This window comes from Mustela lutreola, chromosome 9 (genome assembly GCF_030435805.1).
Source record: "Mustela lutreola isolate mMusLut2 chromosome 9, mMusLut2.pri, whole genome shotgun sequence".
In the NCBI taxonomy this organism is placed as follows: Eukaryota; Metazoa; Chordata; class Mammalia; order Carnivora; family Mustelidae; genus Mustela; species Mustela lutreola.
The window spans coordinates 144,184,108-144,205,386 of record NC_081298.1 but is presented as its reverse complement, the minus strand read 5'-3'; the positions used below and the strand labels follow the sequence as shown (position 1 = coordinate 144,205,386).

The 21,279-nt window shown below is 59.7% G+C and overlaps 1 protein-coding gene across 8 annotated transcripts in view; it reads left to right on the top strand.

Moving 5' to 3' along the window:
* Positions 1-21,040, top strand: part of COLEC11 (collectin subfamily member 11) — a 35,041-nt gene extending 14,001 nt beyond the window's left edge. For 3 of the 8 annotated variants that reach the window (XM_059132764.1, XM_059132759.1, XM_059132760.1), the window contains 4 exons: positions 13,735-13,806; positions 16,091-16,144; positions 20,087-20,182; positions 20,339-21,040. In XM_059132764.1, coding sequence (XP_058988747.1) covers positions 13,735-13,806; positions 16,091-16,144; positions 20,087-20,182; positions 20,339-20,748 — 632 coding nt within the window. In that variant the 3' untranslated portion in view covers positions 20,749-21,040. The remainder of the gene's footprint in view (positions 1-13,734; positions 13,807-16,090; positions 16,145-20,086; positions 20,183-20,338) is intronic. The other 5 variants (XM_059132765.1, XM_059132761.1, XM_059132766.1 and 2 more) reach the window with 3 other exon arrangements.
* Positions 21,041-21,279: the final 239 nt, after the last annotated feature.

The following is a 21,279-nucleotide window of genomic DNA, read 5'->3' as shown; positions in this document are numbered from 1 at the left end:
GCCATCTCGTGCGGCTCCTCATCAGCCTCCTCTGCAACATGGGGTCATTCGGGAGTGTTACATGCACACGTGCAATTGGGAGGGTGTGCGAGAAACTCTGAAGGTGTGCCAAACGTTACGGAGGCACGTGAGCAGATCAGGAGGCGTGTGATCAGTGCTAGAGGAGCGTGAGCAGATCAAGAGGCGCAGACAGATGAGGAGATGTGCAAGCAGTGAGGAGGTGCATGAACAGATGAGGAGGTGTGCAAGCAGTGAGGAGGTGTGCGAACGGATGAGGAGGTGTGCGAGCAGTGAGGAGGTGTGCAAACGGATGAGGAGGTGTGCGAGCAGTGAGGAGGTGCGCGAACGGATGAGGAGCTGTGCGAGCAGTGAGGAGGTGTGTGAGCAGATGAAGAGGTGTGCAAGCCATGATGGAGGTGGGTAAAGAGAGGAGGTGTGTGAGCAGATGAGGAGGTGTGCAAGCAGTGGTGCAGGTGTGCAAAGGACCGAGGGACAGACCTGGGTAGGGCGTGGGGGGTTCTACAGGGGAAGGCTCCTGTGGCCAGCCGATTCTAATTGCTGAATCTGTTTCCTTCTAAGTACAGTCGTGTAATTCTCCATTTCCCCTGGGGTTGTGCTGAGTCTTACAGGGAGCAGTTGTCCGTGCAAAGTAGCCGCGCAGTAAAGGGGTAGAAGTGCTTCGTCAGTGTTCGCGCTCTGTGCTCTGGGACTCAAACTGCGGCCCGTCCCGCTGGTCCCCCAGCCAGTCCTGCAACACTGGAGAGCGAGGCGGTTTCCAGTTTCTGGAAAGTTATTATGACGATGCAGATAAAGGCCACTGAGTATATATATATTCAAGCCCATGCACTGTTTTTTCACTTTTTTGAGGTACAATTTATGGACATTCTCCTTTTGATGTACAAGTGATGACTTTGATAGCTGCGTCCACCCGGGAACCTTCGTCACATTCGAGACCCAACATCTCTGTCACGATCCTTCCATTAGCCTTAAGGATTTCTATTTCCTTTTTAAAAAAATTTTAAAAAGATTTTACTTATTTATTTGATACAGACAGAGATCACAAGTAGGCAGAGAGGCAGGCAGAGAGAGAGAGAGAGGAGGAAGCAGGCTCCCCGCTGAGCGGAGATCCTGATAAGGGGCTCGATCCCAGGACCCTGGGATCATGACCTGAGCTGAAGGCAGAGGCTTAACCCACTGATCCCCTCCAGGTGCCCCTGATTTTTATTTCATGTTTTCTCCTTTACTCATTAAAACAACAACAACAACAAAAAACCAGTTAAAAAAAATAAATGAACTACTGTCCTAGTTCAAAGTTCGAAGCATATAAAATGACTCACAGTGAACGCTTTCCTACGTCCCAGGCCTCCGGCACCTTCCCCAGCAACAACACTGGTGGTTGACTTCTCTTTACAGACGTATTTTATGAATCAGCAAGCACACAGGCAAACATACACCCGATTCTTCTCTCCTCTTGTACGAACAGTCGCACCATATACATATGGTCCTGAATTTCCCTCTTTGACTTAACAAAGCGCCCGGATCCTTCCACAGAGCACAGGCACGCCCCCTCATCCTCTTGTGCGATGACCTGCTCTCCCATGTGTGAACTTGCCACGCTTTAACTGGTCTCCCATTCCTGGAGGGGTCTGCTGTAGAGAATGATCTCGGATGTGTCATTTGTAAATGTCTGCGAGTACAGCCTGAAGATAAACCGTGTAATTGCTGGATCAGAGTCTGAAGATAAACCGTGTAATTGCTGGATCAGAGTGAGGTGCATTCGAAATCTGGGTAGAGGTGCCCTCGGGGAGATTGAGACAGTGTCACAGGCAACACAAGGAATGCGTCTCCTGCTGCCCTCCCTGACTTAGGGAAGCCGCCCGTCTGACAGTCATAAAATGCCACCTTAGTGAGTATGACTTCGCTTCTCTTATTATGAATGAAGTAGAGTCATCATCTGGGCATTTAAAAGTCATTCGTATTTCTTTTCTGTCTTTTGGGTCTTCTCTTATTTTTTCTTTGGTTGTCTTCTTCTATCTTTAAAAAAAGTTTTAGGTTCTTATTCTTGATATCTAAGATACTTTTGTACTTGTGTTTTCTGTGCATATCTCTGAGTATTTCCTTCGAATAAGTTGCCTTAAGTGGAATTTGGAACTTTAAAGAGGCCATCTGGGCATACATTCTCATGCCGGTCCATGCACGTCACCCCTGAAACGAGCAATCTTCCCGAGGTTTGGGGAGCACTTCACCCCTGCAAATGCAGGAGTGAGTGAAGCAGGAGCACCTCTCCCGGGGCCCCTGCAAGAAACAAGGTAGTGGCCATCCCCGCAGAGGCCAGCCCAGCTGACCAAGTGGAGAGCTGACCAGGGGGCCAGCAGGGCGGAACTCTTCTGAGTTCTTGGGTTGTGATAAGTTAACAGTATCGCAGAACTAAAGTGCTTGTAGTTTTTATTGTTATACTTTTTATGGAAGTGGGAAGGAGAGTAGACAGATTGTCTTATTTTATTACTGAACTAATTATGAAATTTGCAGAGCGATAAAAGGGATTTCCTCTACTTTGTGTGGGCGATTTTATGTTTCACAGTCAGGAAGTAGATAGCTCCCCTACTCTAGACAGTCTCAAAGTCATTTCACAATCCTATTTCATCGATTTTTTTTTTCAAAGTAACCATGTTTGAGCTCAGCATGCAAGTGGCAGTTGAGTCCTACCTTCATTAAGTAACTGCCTTGTTTCCAGTTTTTCCAACATATGCTACGGTAGAAAGTTTATCTACACCTGACGAGGTGAGAAAATCACCATAATAAAACCACTGAGAGATTGGCACTTACTTTAGGATATTTCTTTTTTTGTGCCTTTTTTTGCTTTCCTATAATTGTAGTGTCCACATAAATTTGCATCTTACTTCTTTTTTTAATTAAAAAAATGTTTTTAAGTAAAACAATTTTTTTGATGTAGTGTTCCATGGTCCATTGTCCGTGTACGACACCCAGTGCTCCGTGCAGTCCGTGCCCTCCTGAATCCCCACCACCGGGCTGCCCCATCTCCTCCCTCCCCCCCCTGAAACCCTCAATTTGCATTCTAGTTCTTAAATTTAATGTGACCATTTTTCATGCTGTGAAGTAACGTTAGTGGATGCCCAGTGTCCACGGGTAACTTAAAAATCCCACCCTGGGCGGAGTGCTCTAGTGTGGAGTTCTCTGTGGGGTTAGGGCGGAGAGAGGAGCCTGGACCGGCCCCTTACAGCCCCGTGTGGCAGCGGCCGGGTTAACCAGCACCACTTCCTCTGAGCACGCCAGTCCCTGAGTCTCGAGGGTGGGGCTCATCAGGGGTCTGGCACCGCCACTGACGGAATGAGCAGCTCTAGTTTGGGGTGTTTGCTGAGTGCAGAATACAGAGAACACGTGAACCCAAGTTCATGTACTTGGATCCCTGAGAGGTGGAAGCAGTTATGCGGAAATGTCGGAAGTATCTTTTGGGGCGATCTTTAGGAACAGGATCGGCCCTGACGTGACACATGGGAGAGAATCAGACACAAGAATCAGATACAAGAACAGACACAACTGATTAAAATATTTACACAAAGACAGAGAAAGGACAGGAAAGAAATAACCCAAAACGTCAGTAGTGATTTCTGGGTTGTAGGATTACAGGCATTTAAATGTTCTCTTTACTCCTTTCTGTGTTTTTAGTACTCCCAGCAAAGACCGTGGCCTGATTTTCGATGTCAGTGCATTTTTGTAACCGGAGGCACAGGTGTGTAGCCTCTGGTGGCCCCCCGCAGACATGCTGACGCGGTGCTCCGGGTCCAGCTGGCCGTGGAGGGCCGTGGGCGACCTCAGAAGGCGCTCCGGCCCCCCTGCAGGAAAGCTCCCAGGAGGGGTGACCTCAGCTGCCGTGGCCTCTGTATGGCAGGGGCGTGGGGCGGGAACTGTGCTGGGTCTCGGGGTCCTCCTGCCCTCTCTCCCCCGCTCCCCTGCTTTCTTCCAGCCCCGGAGGCTTCCCGGCTCAGCCCGGTTGAGCCGAGCAAGGCCACTGTTCAGGTGCGCTGCTCCTGATGTCCAGTCTCTGACTTCTATAGCTTCCGGAAGGCTCTTCGCTCAAGGGGAGTGAGAGTTGCAGAAACCAGAGGCGGGTGTGGGGGGCAGCGACTTGCCTGGTTTCAGGGTGTGGGCAAATGGACTGTTGACTTTTTCATTTTTCAGAAATTATTTTCCCTGGAATCATTTTTTCCGTGTAAATATTACTGGGCTCCTTGGGAGGTTTTTAGAATTTTATTTATTTATTTTTTAGACTTTTAAAAAGAAGATCTTATTTATTTATTTGAGAGAGAGAGAGAGCACAAGCAGGGGGAGCAGCAGGCAGAGGGAGAGCAGGGAGCTCGATGCGGGGCTCAATCCCAGGACCCCAGGGTCATGACCTGAGCCGGCGGCGGATGCGCAACCGACTGAGCCACCCAGGCGCCCGTAGAATTTATTATTGTTCAAATGTCTCACATTTTACTGATTATCGCTCCCGCCTGTGAGCTTTCTCCTGTGTCCACTTGCGCTGCGTCGGGTCGCCCGACTGGAGCGCCCCGTTCTCGTCTAGAGACTCCGCCACCGATTTTCAGTTCCCGATGGGTCTCTGCCTGCGGCCTTTCAGCCGGTGTCCGTTTTATCTTGCGACGTGATTTCTACTGGTGATAGCCTTTGGGAAATTGTTGGAAGACTAATAGCTCCTGTTGGTGACCTTGCTAGTGTGTGACGGCGGTGTGCGAATTCCCTGCGGGGTTACGGGACCGCCGTTTCCGGAGCCGCTCCCCGGCCTCGGCCTCTCTGGGCTCCCACCCTGGTCTGTCCTGCGGCAGCCCTTCCTCCACGTGCCAGCTGGCTGCTTTCTGCCGGCTCTGCGTCCCATCGAGGACCTTCTGGCCGCAGGACAATCTCACCGCTGATGGCTCCTGGGACACACGCCCGTCTCTGGGGAGAAGCCAGGACAGGCTGGCGGCCACAGCTGGGTGGGGGTGGGGTCCCTGAACCCCGCTCAGGCAGCTGTGGCTGGGTGAGGCAGGGCACAGAAGGTCAGGTACTATGCTTCTCGTGGAAGACAGGATTGCAGGTCCCCCAGACTCACTGGGAAGGGGAGGCCGTGTTCTGCAGACACCCACTTGCCCCGACACCGGCTCAGAAGCCTTGGCCAGTTGGGATCTGACTCGGCCAGCCAGGGCGTGGGTCCCCTTGTGGTCCTGGGCCGCAGGCAGTGGGTCCTCCCGCTCCCTTCTGGAGGTGCTCTGCTGGGACGCAGCGGCATGGGACTCAGAGCCCCTCTTCAGCATCTTGTCCGACAGCTGCAAAAATGACCATATGTAGGCCTTTGTCCTCAAAGTCTTCCATGTTTCATCTGAGGCTCCATGGCCTTGAGTTGTGTGAGTTCTGGCTATGCCCCAGAGCCACTGTCCTTCTGGCACCTTCTCTGGGTGATTCCCCCTGGGTGAGGAGGGTCCCTTCCTTGGATGTCCATAAACCACTTTCCGTAAATGCTGTAGAGCAGGGCTTCCTGCCTTTTGGATCGTCCCAGACTGGACGGATCCGTGGTCGCCGACCCTGTCTTCCTCCTCAGTCCCTCCTTCGGTCTTGGACGAACTCCTTCCTTCACTTCCAGGGCCAGCGAAGAGGCGGCAGGAGTCGCTGGTCCGGGGCCTTCTGCTCCCCCAGTGCAGAGAGCTGCTCCCGCTCCGGCCGCTGGAAGTGGGGGAGGGACCCTGAGGGTTCATCGAGACCCCGCCTACTGCCCACTGCTCCACGGGGACCACCCGCTGGAGCGCGCCCAGCCCGGCCTGCGCGGTGGGTCTCACGGGCTCCCCGGGGTGGGGTGCGGGGCCGTGCGTCCTCCTGGCCCGGGGCTGCTGTGGGCCTCCGGCGGCCGGTCCCTCGCCCTTTGCTTCCTCGGCGGGTTGCTCTCCCTGCCCTCTCCCTGTTCTTTCTCTTTTTTTCATGCTCCGTTTGAAAGGTGACAAAATACGGTTCAGCTAAGGTAGAAATATTGGAGAAGAAAAAAATATTATCCTCATGTATAAGATGAGGTTATTTCAGTGAAATTCATGCTGTGAGGTCCCGGGTGTTCGGTGGGGCGAGCCGCACAGGTGGCTCACGTCCTCACGTCGGGGCCCGAGGGAGACACCCGTGGTTCTCCAACTTACTCTTCTCCAGGGGAAGCAGCGTGAGAGTGGTGGTGTGGGGGGCCGGGGCAGTCACAACCCTCCTGCCCGGCCACCTCCTCTTAGGGCTTCCCAGGGCGCGAGGACCGAGAGACTCAGAATCCATTAACTGCCTAGACTCGCTGACCGCCCTGGCATTGAGGCCTGAGGGACACGTCCCCTGGGGTCCTCAGGAGTGGTCCTTTGTGGCAAGTCTTGCCAAGTGTGCGGTGGGCACGGCGTGCCACAGCCCTGTCATGCCCGTTTCTTTATACACCAGACTCCAAGCAAAATGGTGGGCCCCTGGGGCAGGTGCCCTCACTCTCTTCTTAGGGCTCCAGGGCCTCCCGGGAGATGTGGCACCTGGAAGCTCCTCACCCATTGGAAAAGCTCTTGAATTCAGTATCTTCGAATATCTTTGCAATCTGTAGTGACCCCATGCCCTGTGCTGAGGGTCTGGGCGGTGCATCTGTGGGCCCTGCTCCAGGTGGTAGAGGGCAGGTCTGTGGCCACGCCAAGCTGGGCTCTCTGCCGTCTGCTGACCGCAGGGCTCGCTCCCCCGATGCCTCTCAGACTGCAGGATGCAGCAGCCCGCTGGGCTCTCGTTAACGTGCGGCTGAGATGCGGGCATCCATCGGCAGACGCCGCCCGGAGCTGCTGTTCGCGTGATGTGGCCAGGGCCTGCCGGTGGGTTGGGAGGTGACGGGTCCTGAGTGCCCGCACGCCCTCGCAGCCCGCTCCACCGCTTGTGCCCACGTGGGTCAGGCCGCAGGGGGACTGCCTCTGGCTGATGTGCGTGTGCTGGGCGGGGGTCTCAGCTCAGCCCACGGAGCAGCCCACGGAGCAGCCCCCCAGCCCGGCCGGGAACTTGAACAAGAGGAAGTGCGTGCAAGCTGACGAATCCCTTTTCCAGAACCACAAGCCAGGCCAGGGTGCGCAGACGCCTCCCGCTGTCCTCTGTCCTCCATTGGAGCAAGGACACTCCCCGCCTTTCTGGCCTGCGTTGCTCTGCGGCAGCGGCTCAGAACTGTGTGGCTGACACTGCTTCCAGCGTCACCTTCGTTTTCAGGGCTCCGCGTCCCCAGACGCTGCTCAGACGAGATCGGGGAGGCTCCTGGGCCACTTGCCTTAGGCTCTGGGGACCCTCCCGGCACTCGGAGGTGGAGGGTGACCCCATGTCAGTGACAGGCCCTTCATTACAAGTCGCTAGGGAAGCTGAATTCTGAGTGCCCCTTTGCCCTGATCCCACTTCAAAGGACTGTGTGAGATCGTCATTAAAATTAATAAGAGTTACCTGCCTGCAGTGAGCGGCTCCCGTTCTCTCGTGCCTTGTGCGTGTCTGGAGGACAGACGTGGTCTCGCACACGTCTCATTAGCGGGTGCAGGGGCATTACCTCGGCTCCCGGCTCCCGGGGGCCTCGGCAAAAAGCTCTTCAGGCAGAAGGGGACGGGGCTGCAGCGTCTGGTGCATTTCTAATCATCTCCTGCAACCGAGGGACAGAGACATGTGTGCTTTTTGCAAGAAGCTTCTTGTTGTTTGGAGGAGCAAGAAGACCTTTCCGGAAGCGGGAGAAGGCGGTAGAGCTCTTGCTCTGACCCGCGCTCCTTGGACAGCCTCTGGGTTTGCAACCACAACAGTCTTCTGCCCCAGGTTACCTCCCAAGAAGTGTCTGCAGGTGAAAACAAGTGAGCTACGCCAGCCACCTGGGATTGCCCTGGAGAACCTGTCAACAGTCTCAGGGGATTGGTTCTCACCCTTTCTTTTCAACACACCGGAGAGATAAAACATTTCTCCTGGAGGGATGGCCCCTCCCATGATAGGTGTAGGGGGTGAGGCATGGCACCGGCGCGAGTGTACAGGGGCTGGGGGACCTCTGGGTGCCCTGGAGGTCTGGGCTCAAACCCAGCTGATGGTTACCAGCCTCACAGCCTCGGGTGGTGTGCTTGTACACATGCACGTGTGTGTGGCATGTGTGTATGTGGTTGAACAGGTGCAGACATGTTTGCACACATGTGTGCACACACGGGGCCGTGTTTCTAGGTGCCTGTGCATTAGCATGTATGGGCGTGAGCATGCACGTGTGTGTGTGTGTGTGAACACTGCCCAGCACCAGCGAGGGTGGCTCTTCCCGGACTGCTCCGTCGGAGCACGTGTGCAGCAGGGTGGGCTCTCTGACCGCCCGTGGGGCCTCCTGTACGGCCATAGCACCATGGGGCAACAACCAGGTCTTCTCGAATCTCAGGGCCTGCGGGGCCGGCCCAGTGGAGGAGGCTGAGGTTAGAACAAGAGGGACAGGCTGGTGTGGGTAAGGCAGGGCAGCCCGGCAGCAGTCCCGCTCCCCGCTGGCCGCATGTCCTCAGCCTCTGAGTCCCAGCCGGGCGGTCACAAGCCTGCGGCGCTGAGTCCTCAGCCTGGCTGCTGGAAACTGGCTCAGTGCAGGATGTCCCTGGTGCCGGGAAGCCGCTGTCCCCAGCCTGGCGCGGGTCGGGAGCCCCGGACGCGGAGCAGGGGCCTCCGTCTGTGTGAAACTGTTCCCAGGTGCTCAGCGACACAGGTGCCGACCACCGCCGTGATGCGTCTCGAGGGATGAGCACGCTGAGGCTCAGAGTGGGTGACGTGTCCAAGGTTGCACAGCTCTGCCCTGGGATCAGGGTCTCATCTGCCTGGCTGTGGAGTTCGTGCTCAGGGTCACAGAACGGCAGTCTTCCCTCGAGTGCTGTGTGACTCGAGGTGGGTCACTCTGAACTCGTTTCTCTTGGGGGTGCAGAGAAATTGTCCTGGTCTTCTAGGGCTGCCGTAACAAATCCCGCAGACGGCGCTGCTTAAACACGGACATTTGTTCTCCTGGGGTTCCGGAGGCTGCTGAGGCCAGGTGCCGAGTGGCCGGCTCCGGCCGGGGCGCAGTGAGGCCTCCTCCCTGGCAGGGGCACCCTGTTCCGTGAGGCCTCCGGTTTTCCTCGGAACGCGCCAGGCAGCGTCCCTCTCTTCTCCAGGGGCAGGAGCTGGGTCTGGTACCCGCAGGGGACAGTGGCACCTGGCGTGAATGTTTGGCTGTGTGATTCAGAGATGGGCGGACAGCCCACGGCTCTCCGGTCCTCTCTGGTTATAACTTGTCCGCGACAGCAGGTGTGTGCTGGACCCCGGGGCGGCCCAGGGGTGCGTCGTTCTGCGGGCGTGGGGAAGGCACGTCGGCAGCTGTGCTTCTGACAGCGGGTGCCTGCATCCAGGGCTCTCCTCCGCCGGCACGCGTGGGGCGCCGGGGCTGTCTGGGTGGGTTAACAGGGCGCTGGTGTCGTTTCGAGTTTCTCAGCCCGGGCCTCAGGGAGAAGGGCTCCCCTCCTGCCATTCTTGCTGGGGTCTTCCTGGAGGGCAGGGACCCTCCATTCACGTGCCGGGTCCACCCTCACTGCCGGCCTGTGCACTGATGTGATGCCCACACTCCTCCGTACCGTCGGGTTTTGGGCGGGAAGGCACATCCCTTTATTCCCCGGGCTCTGGCGACCCTGCCCCGTCTCGTGGGAATTTGGCCGGGGTGTTCCTGTGTGTTGGAAACAGTCCTTCCTGCTGGTCAGTGCAGGTGCGAGTCCCTGGGTCTCTCTGGGCCTCTGTCTTCCCATCTGAAGAATGGGTTCGCTGGGACGGTCTGCACCGAGACTTCCTGCTCGGGCACCGTCTTCGTTGGAGCACCGTAGGGACCTTGTGTTGTACTTACTCCGTCTGAACGTCCCCACGAGGACGGGTACGGAAGGTCACAGCTGACCGCTGCTGACTGCTGAGTGACAACAGCAGAAGGACCTCACGTTTGGGGGAGACAGGAAAGTTAGGAAAGCTTAAACACGAGGTCCTCCTGACCTTTATCCTGCAGCTCCAACTGACTTTTCCCACGCTCATGGTCCATTCTGGATGCCAGGAAGGGGGTGCACTCCAGAGTTAGGGGACAGAGAGCTCAGCCGTTTGGAAGCAGGCTGGGGACGGGAGGCTGCCCCCGTGGGGGCACACAGGGTGTGTACGCGTCCCAGGGAACCCTGATTTTCTGCAGAATGCTCTTCGCCAGCGGCTGTGCAGAAACGCTGCAGTCAGCTCCGGGATTCTGACCTCATCAGTGGGCACGGGCGTCGGGACAAGGGCGGGGACGTGGCCGGCCGGGCTGCGGAGGCAGACACCACACGCTGGACCACTGCAACAGCAGACCTGTGTTTGTCACTGTGTCGGCGGCTGCACGTCTGAGATCCGGGCGCCGGCCTGGTCAGGCTCTGCCGAGGAGGTCGTCCTGGGCAGCAGACGGCCGTCTTCTCTCATGCTGGAGAGAGACAGCGAGCTCTGGTGTCCCTCCTGACTGCAAGGGCCACAGTCCCGTGCTGGGCAACCTGCCCCCTCCCCACGACCTCATCGGACCCCGCTCACCTGCCAAGGCCCACTGGCAGCCCCCATCACAGGGGGCCAGGATTCAGCACTGGGCGGGGAGGACACGCTTCAGTCCCCTGCGGGAGGTGACGGTGGGCAGGCCACGCGGGGGCACTCAGCCTGGGCGGGGGCCGCTGCTCACGGACTGAGCGCGGAGGGAGAGGCAGCGGGGCGAGCAAGCTGGAGGGGCGGTTCCGGGGAGAACAGGGCTTGCGCGGCTGCAGGGCCGAGTCGTGGAGGTGGAGCAGACCAGCGCGGGGTCTCTCTGGCACGTGGCATGAGAGCCACGGGGTGCACGGGGCAGAGCCACGTTCTAATCCCTGGGTCAGTCTTGGGACAGGCTGTGGCGGAAGGGGCCCCAGAGGCGTTCCAGACCGTGGCTTCCAGATGGCGGGGAGCGTGGTGGTGGCCGAGCTCCTGCTTCAGCGGGAAGTAAGGCCCCTTCCTCACTGCCTCAGGCAGGCGGCAGCCTCTCCCCGCGACACTGAACTTGGGGCACGTTTCCCACAAGCCAGCGCTCAGCGGTGAAAGCCCCGCTGTCTGGAGCAGGGTTGCCGGGGGCGAGTGTGTGACGGGCTGAGTGCTGGGCTCGGGGTGATTGAACGCGGTTTGCTCTTGCTCCCTTCCCTGCTGGCTGCTCTGGGGGCTCAGCAGTAGGGTCACTGGGGGTGAGCCTGTTCCGGGGACCCTGGTGGGGGGGAAGGGCCGGTCAGGAGACTGGAGCAGGTCAGCAGTGACCCAGGGTCCTCTGGCCGCAGGGGCGGGAGGGGCAGGCCTGGCTCCGGTGGGCCAGGACGGAGACGAGGAGCGCGGAGCCAGTTCTCAGCGCTGTCCCGCACGGACCCCGGCCCCACACAGGGATGGGGCGTTGAAGGGCTGCCTCCCACTAGGCAGCGCCACCTCCACACCCTGCTGCTCCTTGCTCGTGGCCCTGCGCTAACTCTGCCCCACGGGGAGCCCCCCCGTGCTCGGCCCCAGGGTCTCCGTGAGCTCCCAGCCAGAGGTCCATGCCTGGCCTCATCCCAAGGCTTCTCTGCCGTGTTCAGCCGCTGACCCCGCTCCGGCCAGGGCCTCACGCTTGTCCCTGTCTCACCACGCAGCTCCGACCCTGTGGGCACCCCGTCCTTCACCGCCCCGCAAGGTCCTCTGGGCTGCCCCTCCTGTGGGGCCACCTCACCGCTACCACTCACTGCTGGTCTGGGGCCTTCGCAGAGAAGGCCGCTGCGGGCCCCGCCAGACATTCCTGCCGTGCGGGTGCCCCCGGGAACAGCCTGCTTCCCGCTCCTCCCCCCTTCCCTGCCTGCCCAGGGGCCTCCCCAACGTCACCCGCTCCTGATCCCTTCCCAGAGGTGGCCTTCTCCCACCGCCCTCCCTGCCCTCCGACCCTGCTCCTGGGCACCTGTCTTCGGCTCTCACCTGCTGTCTGACCGGGTGCCCTCGCCCCTCCCAGCCCCTCTGCGTGTCACCAGACACGGCAACCCTGGGTCCCCTTGCCACTCTCTTCTAGCTCCCCACCTGGAGGTTTGTGTCCCTCGGGGCACCTTCCCCACCCCTCACTCGCCAGGGCTGCCTCACAGCCCCTCTCCTGCGTCAGCACACCTGTTACAGGTGTCCGACCGCTCCCCGCCTGCCGCCGGGCTAAGTCCTGCTGCGCCACGTGGAGCTCACAGTCCACAGGATCTGTGGCCCGAGTCGTCTCTGTCACGGCTGGGCCAGCCTGGCCTCGGCCTCCCTGGGGTCCCCGCCAAACGTGGTGCCAAGAAGGGGGCACTGGCTCTCAGATCTGCAGTCGCAGCTCTGTCTCGGTCCTGCCGTACACCGGCCGCATGGCCCAGACCAGCCTCTCAGGCCCTCGGGGCCTTGTCTGTGCAGGGATCGCTTCTGTGAGCCAGCAGGAGCGTGGGCGTGAGGGTGCTTCGTGAATAAGTGTGTGTGAATGTCAGCCATTTCTGTGTCACGGGGATGCGTTTCCATGTCAGCCGGGCTTGTCCCCAGGCCTGTGTTCTGTCCTCTGACCTCTGTCTGTCTGCAAAGCTACGAGTTCCGGGCTGGGAAGTCCTCAGGTTTAAGGTGAGAGTCGGCATCAGAGCAGGACAAAGCCTTATCTGTACGCAGCACGAAGTCCCTCCTGTCCCCTCCCTGCTGCGGAGGAGCTTGTGCTCAGTTTCCCTTAGTTTCTATGTTAAATGAAGTCTGACCGCGTGTTTCTTTTACTAAGTGTTCTGTGTATGTGCGCTGTTTGCCGGCTGGGTTTGCGGTCTGGGGTCAGCAGCGGACCAGCAGGGACGGCCCGGGAGTTCGAGAGCACCTGGGGGAGGACACGCCCTCCGCCCGCATGACCCCTGCTGGGAACGGGGGAGGACCGCCGTCCTGGGTCTTAGCGCGCTGGTCAGTGAGGACGGTCCTGTAGGGTCAGGGCATGAGGACGGTCACCGGGCCGGCCTGCAGGGATGGGCAGCGTGGGAGAGGCAAAGTGAGCTGCAGGGGGTGACCCTCCAAGCTGCACGCAGGGAACGGTGGCGCTGTGTGGCCAGGCCCTGCTGGAGGACTAGACCCCTCGGAAGCGTGTGACGGAGCATCCCTGGACCCTCCTTCCCGCCCCCTCCTCCAGCTTCCTGCGTGAGTGAGGCTCCGAGGAAAGGAGCCTCGGTGGTCACTGCACACCCCGCTGAGGCTTCCCGGCTCCCGAGAGCAGCCCGCGTGCCCTGGATGGAGCGTGGCTGCTGGACGTGGGCCGGGCTGGGGCGGAGCAGCTGCTGGACGTGGGCCGGGCTGGGGCGGAGCAGCTGCTGGACGTGGGCCGGGCTGGGGCGGAGCAGCTGCTGGACGTGGGCCGGGCTGGGGCGGAGCACATCTCTCTACCGATGTGAGCGCAGAGCAGGAGGGGCCTGGGCTGAGGTCTGGACGGGGACCCACCGGTGGTCTCCTTGGTTCCGCAGTGCGCGTGGCTTTTCGGGGAGGTGTGTCCTCCTCTGGGAAATCTGTCAACAAGTGACCATGAAGAGCCTTCGGGGGTCAGTCACGGAAAGATGAGAGCCGTACCCGGTCCGTCTCCTCTCGTGTGCGTGCACGTGCGAGTGTGCGTGGGTGAAGTTAAACGGGAGGTAGGCTGAACTACCTGCGCACCAACCAATTTTGATCTTGTGTTTTCCGCAGGAGCCGTGGGCGACAAAGGACAGAAGGGCGGTGTGGGTCGCCATGGAAAAGTCGGTCCCATTGGTTCTAAAGGTATCTGCGACGCACCCCGCGCCCCATATTCCCTCCCAGGCTCCCGGGGCGGGCGCTGGAGAACACGTGCAGACTGGCCAGTTGCTTCTTTCTGTGAGCTCTACACGTGATACCTCTGGTTCCAGGGTCTGCCTCTGGGGCCGCTCAGGGTTGCCGGCTGGCTGGGTGCCCACCAGGGTGGGGTGAGCATGCCCCGACCTGCGGATTCACGGGGCACCCTGGCGGAGAACTGGGGGCGGCTACTCAGACAAGACCTTTCACTGCCACGTCTGTAACCAGTTTAAGGAAGCACCGAGCCCCATCTGAGTAACAGGAGGCCTCCAGAAACACTGTCCACTTCCAGCTTCGGTGACTTTTTCAAACCGTGTTGGGGGCGTGGGTTTCCATGAGAATGGGACCCAGGAGGCAACAGCCAGTTGAGAGCAGCCGTTTAGGGACAAGACACTTGCCCTCGTCTGCGGCTATCTGGCGACCTCATCTGACCACACAACCCTGCAGCGGGGACAGGCCAGGAGACTAAGGCCCAGGCAGATAAGGAAGGCTCCGAGACACCCAGTCAGCAAACACTCTTGGAGCACCTGGGACGTCCTGCGCCTAGCCCCCGGGCCCCGAACTTTCAGAGAGCGATCCCGTGGAGGTCTCCCCACCTCCCCCTTGGTGCTAAGGAGGGGCCCAAGGCCGGGGAGGACTGGTGATTGGGAACGTGGCTGAGCCTGTGTGGCAGGGAGGGGGCTCAGGGTGGTCTGCCCAAGCCTGGCGCTGGAGTCCTTCTGCCTCATTAACCTGCCGGGGGCTTGAGCTGTGAGTGGGTTCGGGTGGTCGGTTCTGACGGTGCCAGGCACCGCCCCTGGCCGCAGCTCGTCCCTGGCAGGAAGGGGTCCTCGGCAGGAGGGTGGCAGAGACCAGCCAGCCCAGCATCTGTCTGGGGAACCCTGCGGGGAGCACCTGCTGGCACGGCTGCTGGCTCGCTCCAGAGCACGTCGGTGTGTGCGGCAGGAAGAGGGGCCGCTGTGCTTCCCAAAGGCTTTGAGAGATGGTGGTAAAATCGTCGTAACGTGAAACTGGCCGTGTTAGCTGTTTTCAGGTGCGCAAGTCCGTGGCAGTAAGCACCTTTGCATGTTGAGCAGCTGCTCAACCTTCTCACCCCCCGAGAGGAGCCGTGTCCTGGTGAGGCGGGGTCTCTGGTCCCTCCCTCGGCCGCGGTCCCCCCTCCTCTAATTCCAGTCCGTGAGTCAGTGTGTCCGAGGCCCTCACGGGTGTCTGACTTACCCACTCAGCGGCACGTGTCCAGAGATCATCTCCTTCCTTCTTAGGGCTTGATCATGGCATCTCTATCTGTTGAGAGAGAACTGGGTTGTTGCCCCTTTGTGCTGGCCACTGAGTAGGGACACGTGTGCCTTTCATGTACGACGTGTGCTCCCGGCAACGCCAGTGTCTCACCGAGGGGCCGTGTGCAGACAAGCCCCTCGTTAGCTTAGTTTACCTGATCTGCTTCCTGGGCCTGGTTGGGCTGACCTTGCAGACCTCTCCAAGCCCCGAGGCTGACCAGGGAGTCCCAGGGATGCTGCAGACAGGGCTGGCAGGCTCCCCCGCTCCCCACGTGGACAGGATGCATGGAATCCACAGAGGGAGGGGGCGCTGCTCCTGCCCCCTCCCACACGACTGGGACATTCAGGTTGTCTCGGGGAGGAGAGAGCGCGCTGCGGGAATATTCATGTGCCTTTAATAGACTTGTCTAATTTTAGAGCAGCCAGAAAGTGTTGTTGGCACGCTGTGTCCAACCCCTTGGCTTTATACGCTGGGAGGCTGGGGGGTGGGGTGGGTTGTGTGGCGTGTCCTCTGTGGGAGGCCGTGTCTCAGGCCAGGCGGGAGCCCACGTGCTGCACTGGGGGGGACTGTCCCCAGGTCCAGCCAGGTGCCAGCATCACTGTCTCCTGGCCGCCAGGTGGGTGAGACTTGGAGTCAGATTTAGTTGTTCCTGACCCAGGGGTTCATGACATGGTATCGACAGACCGTTCTATGACACAATCGGGACTTGTTGGACTCGACTTAAAGAAGGGGGTCGGGTCATCTCTCCGATCTCGTGCTAGGCGTATGTTCTAGGTCACATCGACAGAGCCCGAGGTAATCACCTTAGAACACAACTCCCTGTGTTCACAGCAAAGACAGGGTCTGCGGGAAACACTAGGGCATCACACATGGAAGAAACGACATTGTGAACTTCGGCAGTTTCAGCCTCAAGGGATGCGCCCCACCTCTGCTTGACCTTGCTTTCCTTTTTCAGGTGAAAAAGGAGATTCTGGTGACATGGGACCCCCTGGCCCCAATGGAGAACCAGGTATGGCACACGGGCCGCCGGGCTTTAAAACATGCATGAAAATTTGCACTTGCCCCTGTTTTATTGAGAGATAATTAACATATCTTGCTGTAAAGGTTTAAGGGTTACAGGACAGGGGTTTGGTTTACAGATAATGTGACACGATCACCACCATCGCTTCAGCTAATATCCGTCTTCTCATAGAGACACAATAAAAAGAAAAGAAAGAAGAGAAAAGGGGAAGAATGATCCCTGGGATGAGAACTCCAAGGACTTGCTCTTACCAGCTCCCCCGTGTGTCCCACGAAGGGCCGTGGTCCTCACCGCGCGCACCGCATCCCTGGTGGGCGTCTGCACCTGCCGGCCCCTTGCTCCGGCTCCCTCCCCCCACACGTGGAAGGGGGAGCCTGCAGGGTTGGCCCTTCTCTGCCCGACTCGCTTCCCAGCAGTGATGACTTAAGGGTCCATCCTTGTTATCACAAATGACAGGATTCCCTGGGGCGCCTAGGGGCTCAGTCGGTTGAGCGTCTGCCTTCAGCTCAGGTCATGATCCCAGGATCTGGGATTGAGTCCCGCGCCTGGCTCCCTGCTCAGCGAGGAGTCTGCTTCTCCCTCTCCCTCTGCCTCTTCCCCTGCTTGCGCTCTCTGTCATGTTCCCTCTCCTTCTCTTGTGCGCGCACTCGCTCTCTCTCTCTGAAATGAATAAACAAAATCTTAAAACAAATGACAGGGTTTCCTAATTGTTTGCAGCTGAGTGTCACTCCATGTATACATGTCACAGCTCATGAACCCTCCTCCGCGGATGGACACGTAGGGTGGCTGGCTGGTTTTGGTTCCTCTTGGAAACAGTCTTGAAGGGCTCCCATTTCTTACGGGGCTTATAATGTCGGAGAACCAAGCAGGAGGCATCACACGCTGAGATTTCAAGCTGTGCCATGAAGCGACAGGAATGGGGCTGCTGTGACACCGGCACGGTAACAGTCCCACAGACCAATGCGGCTGCTGTGACACCGGCACGGTAACAGTCCCAATGCGGCAGCACCGAGAGCCCAGAAACAAACCCAGGCACATTTAATAAGGGAGCCATGAACACTAATGGAGAGAAGACAGTCTCTTGGGAAAACAGGACCATATGTAGAAAAGAATGAAACTGGACCCCATCTTACATTGCTCACAAAGACTAACTAGAAATGGGCCAGAGACTTAAATGTAGGACCCGAGACCCATGAAACTCCTGTAAGAAAACAGGAAGGAAGCTCCCCGATGCGGATCTTGGTCTCGGGTTTTGGGGTATGATGCCCAGAGCAAAGGCAACAAAAGGAAAAGTAAGCAAGTGCGACCTCATCAAACTCAAAAGCTTCTGCAAAGCAAAGGAAACCACCAACCAAGTGAAAAACGATTAGCAAACCGTACATTGGGTGATGAGCCAATCCAAAACCTGCAAGGAGCTCATACAACACCTCAGCAAAAGAGCCGGTTAGAAATGGGCAAGGCAGCTGGACGGACATTTTTCTCAGGAAGATGCGCGGAAGGGTGACAGGTACGTGAGAGGAAATGCAGGCTCTCTAGTCATCAGGAACCAACACCACCATGAGCGGTCACCTCGCACCTGTCGGAACGGCTGTGACCAAAACACAAGAGCAGCAGGTGCTGGCGAGGAGGTGGAGAAAGGGGACTGTCGTGCACTGTCGGCGGGAGTGCAGCCTGGTGCGGCCGCTCTGGAAGACAGCGCGGAGGTCCTCCAGAGGTAAAAATAGACCTAACGTGTTCTCCAGCGATCCCACTTCTGGGAGTGTATCCAGAGCAGGCAACACTAACTCCGCCGGATGTCTGCACCCCCGTGTTCACAGCAGCGCTGGTTACAGTAACCAAGACGTGGGGAAAATTGCACTCGGCACGGAAGTGCGAATCATGCAATGAAACCCCTGTGGTCCGGAAAACGGAGTACCCGTGGCTGGCATCCCCTCTCCTTGTCTGTCACACCCTCTCCTAGACTATTTCAGTATTCGACTCCCTTCTACCTGAGTATTTTCATGTCCTTCTTGGGACCGCAGTGCTCACCGACCACACGGGTCGGCTCAGATACCCCCGTCCCCAAGCGCGTGTTCCTCACTTCGAAAAGCTTCCCCCTTCCTCTGACCACGCGCTCCTCGGGAAGCACGTCTGCGCTTTCTCATTCCGGAGCCCCCTGCAACCTCCTCTGAAGCCCGAGAAGGTCACCCGGGACCTTGGCTGCTCAGGAGACGTGTCCAGCTTCCTGGTGCCGATGACGGTGGCCTCTCTACCTGCTGTCCTGCGGCCGCGGCCCTCTCTCTGTGGAGCTTGTCTGCTGCCTGTCCTCCTCGGCGCGGCTCCCCCAGCCACATGCCCCCTCGGTGGCCCCTCCTGTCTAGACTTACCTGTCCGCGTGCTTGGTGCACGTCCTCCATGTCCCGCTGTTGACGGGGGTCCAGCCACCCCTCGCTCACGTGGCGTTTCCCACACGGGTGTTGTCCTCTGTCCCACACATCGCTACACACATCGCCCCCCACGGTTCCACGCTGTCTCTGCCATCCTCCACGGTCCCAGGCCGTCTGCACCGCCGTCCTGTGTCCTGTCCCTGCATCAGCACCTCGTTCAGGCTCTTGTGACCTCCCTGTGAGCTTGCCGTCAGGCTCTGGGGGACTGGGTGGGGGGATCCTGGAGCCGAACGGGCTTCCCAGTGGTTGGGGCTGACCGTCCCCTCCAGACCGCCATGTGTGTGGGCACGTGCTGGGATCTGCTTGTTGAATCAGCCCATCTTTCTGTGTCTCCACCAACCGTGCCTCCACTTGCTGTCATTCACCCTGATGGTGACATTCAGAGAGTAGCTCCGGGCAAGCTCGGAGCTTGGAAACTGGCGACGAAAGAGATGTCTGAGTAAAAGCCCTTGTCTGGAGGGCTCCTCCGCGCTGCGGGGGGAGGAGGAGGAATGGCTGGTGGGCGTGGATTTGGCCACGTGAGGTCACGGGAGGGATGGCAGCGCCTCTCATGGCCGCCTCTGGATGCGGGCGGTCCCGCAGGGAAGAAGAGTGGAGGAGTGCGGGGCTGGCCTGGAGGCCACGGGACAATTTGAAGGCCGCGGAGGAACCAGCCTCCTGCTTGTCACCGCAGAGAATGATCCAGAAAGCAGGGCAGCCCCGGAGGGCGCGGGCGCGGGTCTGGTCTCAGACGGGCTCTGCCCCAGAAACGCGCCCGGGCCGGAGTGTCAATGAGCCGCCGAGTGTGGAAGGGAGGGTGCTCCAGACTCTGGGGTGGAGGACGGTGAGGTTCTGGAAGACAGGCCCCGTCTCCTGCCGGGGATGTTCTATCTGGAAGTGCGGCTGCGCTCAGCGCCGTGGGCTTTGCAGGGAGAGAGGAGGTCCTGCCTGCGGGCTGTGGTACGGCCAGGGCAGGCCGGACATGCTCCGGTCCGGGGAAGGCAAGGGGCTGGCAGTGGCCAGGTCCCCGAGGCTGGGGACGGGGAGCGGGGCGTCGACAAGTGGAGCTCCTCATGGCAGCAGCTCAGGGCCCCCGGAAGGGCCAGGACCCCCGACCAGAGGTGGCACGGCTGTGCTGCGTGAGGGACCCTCAGGCCCTGGGGCCCCGCCTCAGATGTGCCGGCTTCTCTGCATCTGCATGTCCCTGCCCCGAGCCCCTTGTCCCCTGAGCTGCGGCCACGACTCTACCCCCAGCCGCATCTCCCCCATCCTCCCCTCTTCCCACCCAGACCCTGTCTCAAAACGGGTCAGTCCTGGTGCCGCCCCGTAAGTCCTGGTGCCGCCCCGTTGATGTCCCTGGGCTGCTTCTCCTTGCCTTCGGGATGAAGCCCGGAATCTGCGTCCCGGCCTCGACGGCCCATGGGGTCTGCTGGCCCAAGAAGCCTTCTGTCTGGGTGGGGGGCCGCTTTCCTGAGCCAGCCCCCAGTCGCCTCTAACACGGGGGGGGCGGGCCGGGTCTCCGCAGGCATCCCGTGTGAATGCAGCCAGCTGAGGAAGGCCATCGGCGAGATGGACAACCAGGTCACGCAGCTGACGACGGAGCTAAAATTCATAAAAAATGGTATGCTCTCCGCGTCTCCCTGCTCCCCCTCCCCCCCAACCCCGAGACCGAGGGGCCGGGCGGCGGGTCCCGCCCGCGCCCACGCCCACGGGCGGCGGGACTCGCGTGTGGGGCGCACCGAGCGTGTTTACAGAAATGCGAGTGCTCACTTTCCAGCACTGCCCTCCCCCGCAGCTGTCGCCGGCGTGCGCGAGACGGACAGTAAGATCTACCTGCTGGTGAAGGAGGAGAAGAGGTACGTGGACGCGCAGCTGTCCTGCCAGGGCCGCGGGGGCGCGCTGGGCATGCCCAAGGACGAGGCCGCCAACGGCCTGATGGCCGCCTACATCGCGCAGGCCGGCCTGGCCCGCGTCTTCATCGGCATCAACGACCTGGAGCGGGAGGGCACGTTCGTGTACGCGGACCGCTCGCCCATGCAGACGTTCAGCAAGTGGCGCAGCGGCGAGCCCAACAACGCCTACGACGAGGAGGACTGCGTGGAGATGGTGGCCTCGGGCGGCTGGAACGACGTGGCCTGCCACGTCACCATGCACTTCCTGTGTGAGTTCGACAAGGAGCACGTGTGAGCGGGCGGCCGTCCCCTCCGCCCCGCCCCGGGCCGCCCCTGCCCGCCCCCCCCCGTGCCCCTGCCCCCTGCGCTGGCGGCCCCCAGCCCCCCGGCTGCGTTTCTGGGCCGCGGACAGCGCGGTGCTCGGGAGGGAGGCCGCGGGGCTGGCTGGGGGCCTGGTGGCCGAGGAAGTCACCTGTTAGCCCTGCGCCGTCGCCTCCTGCTCCGTGGGGAATTGTTACTCAGAATCGCTCTGCCTTTGTCCAAACTATACAATAAAAGCTTGAAATATGACCGCAGTTGAGCACAAACAGTGGCAGCAGCGTCTTCCGTTCCCGTCGGCCCTTCCATTCCCGCGTGGAGAAGAAGCCCTCCCTCTGGCCCACGTGTCTGCAATTGCGTTAAAACGTCTGCTCCTTTTCACTGTGACCTAAATAGGGGACATTTTGCTTGGGGCAAGCGCAGGTTTCGGGGGAAGGAAACCAAAGCTGTGTGCAGCTGACGTGCGAGCGTGTGGTGTCCTCGTGGTGTCCTGTCCCGTGGGCGCTGC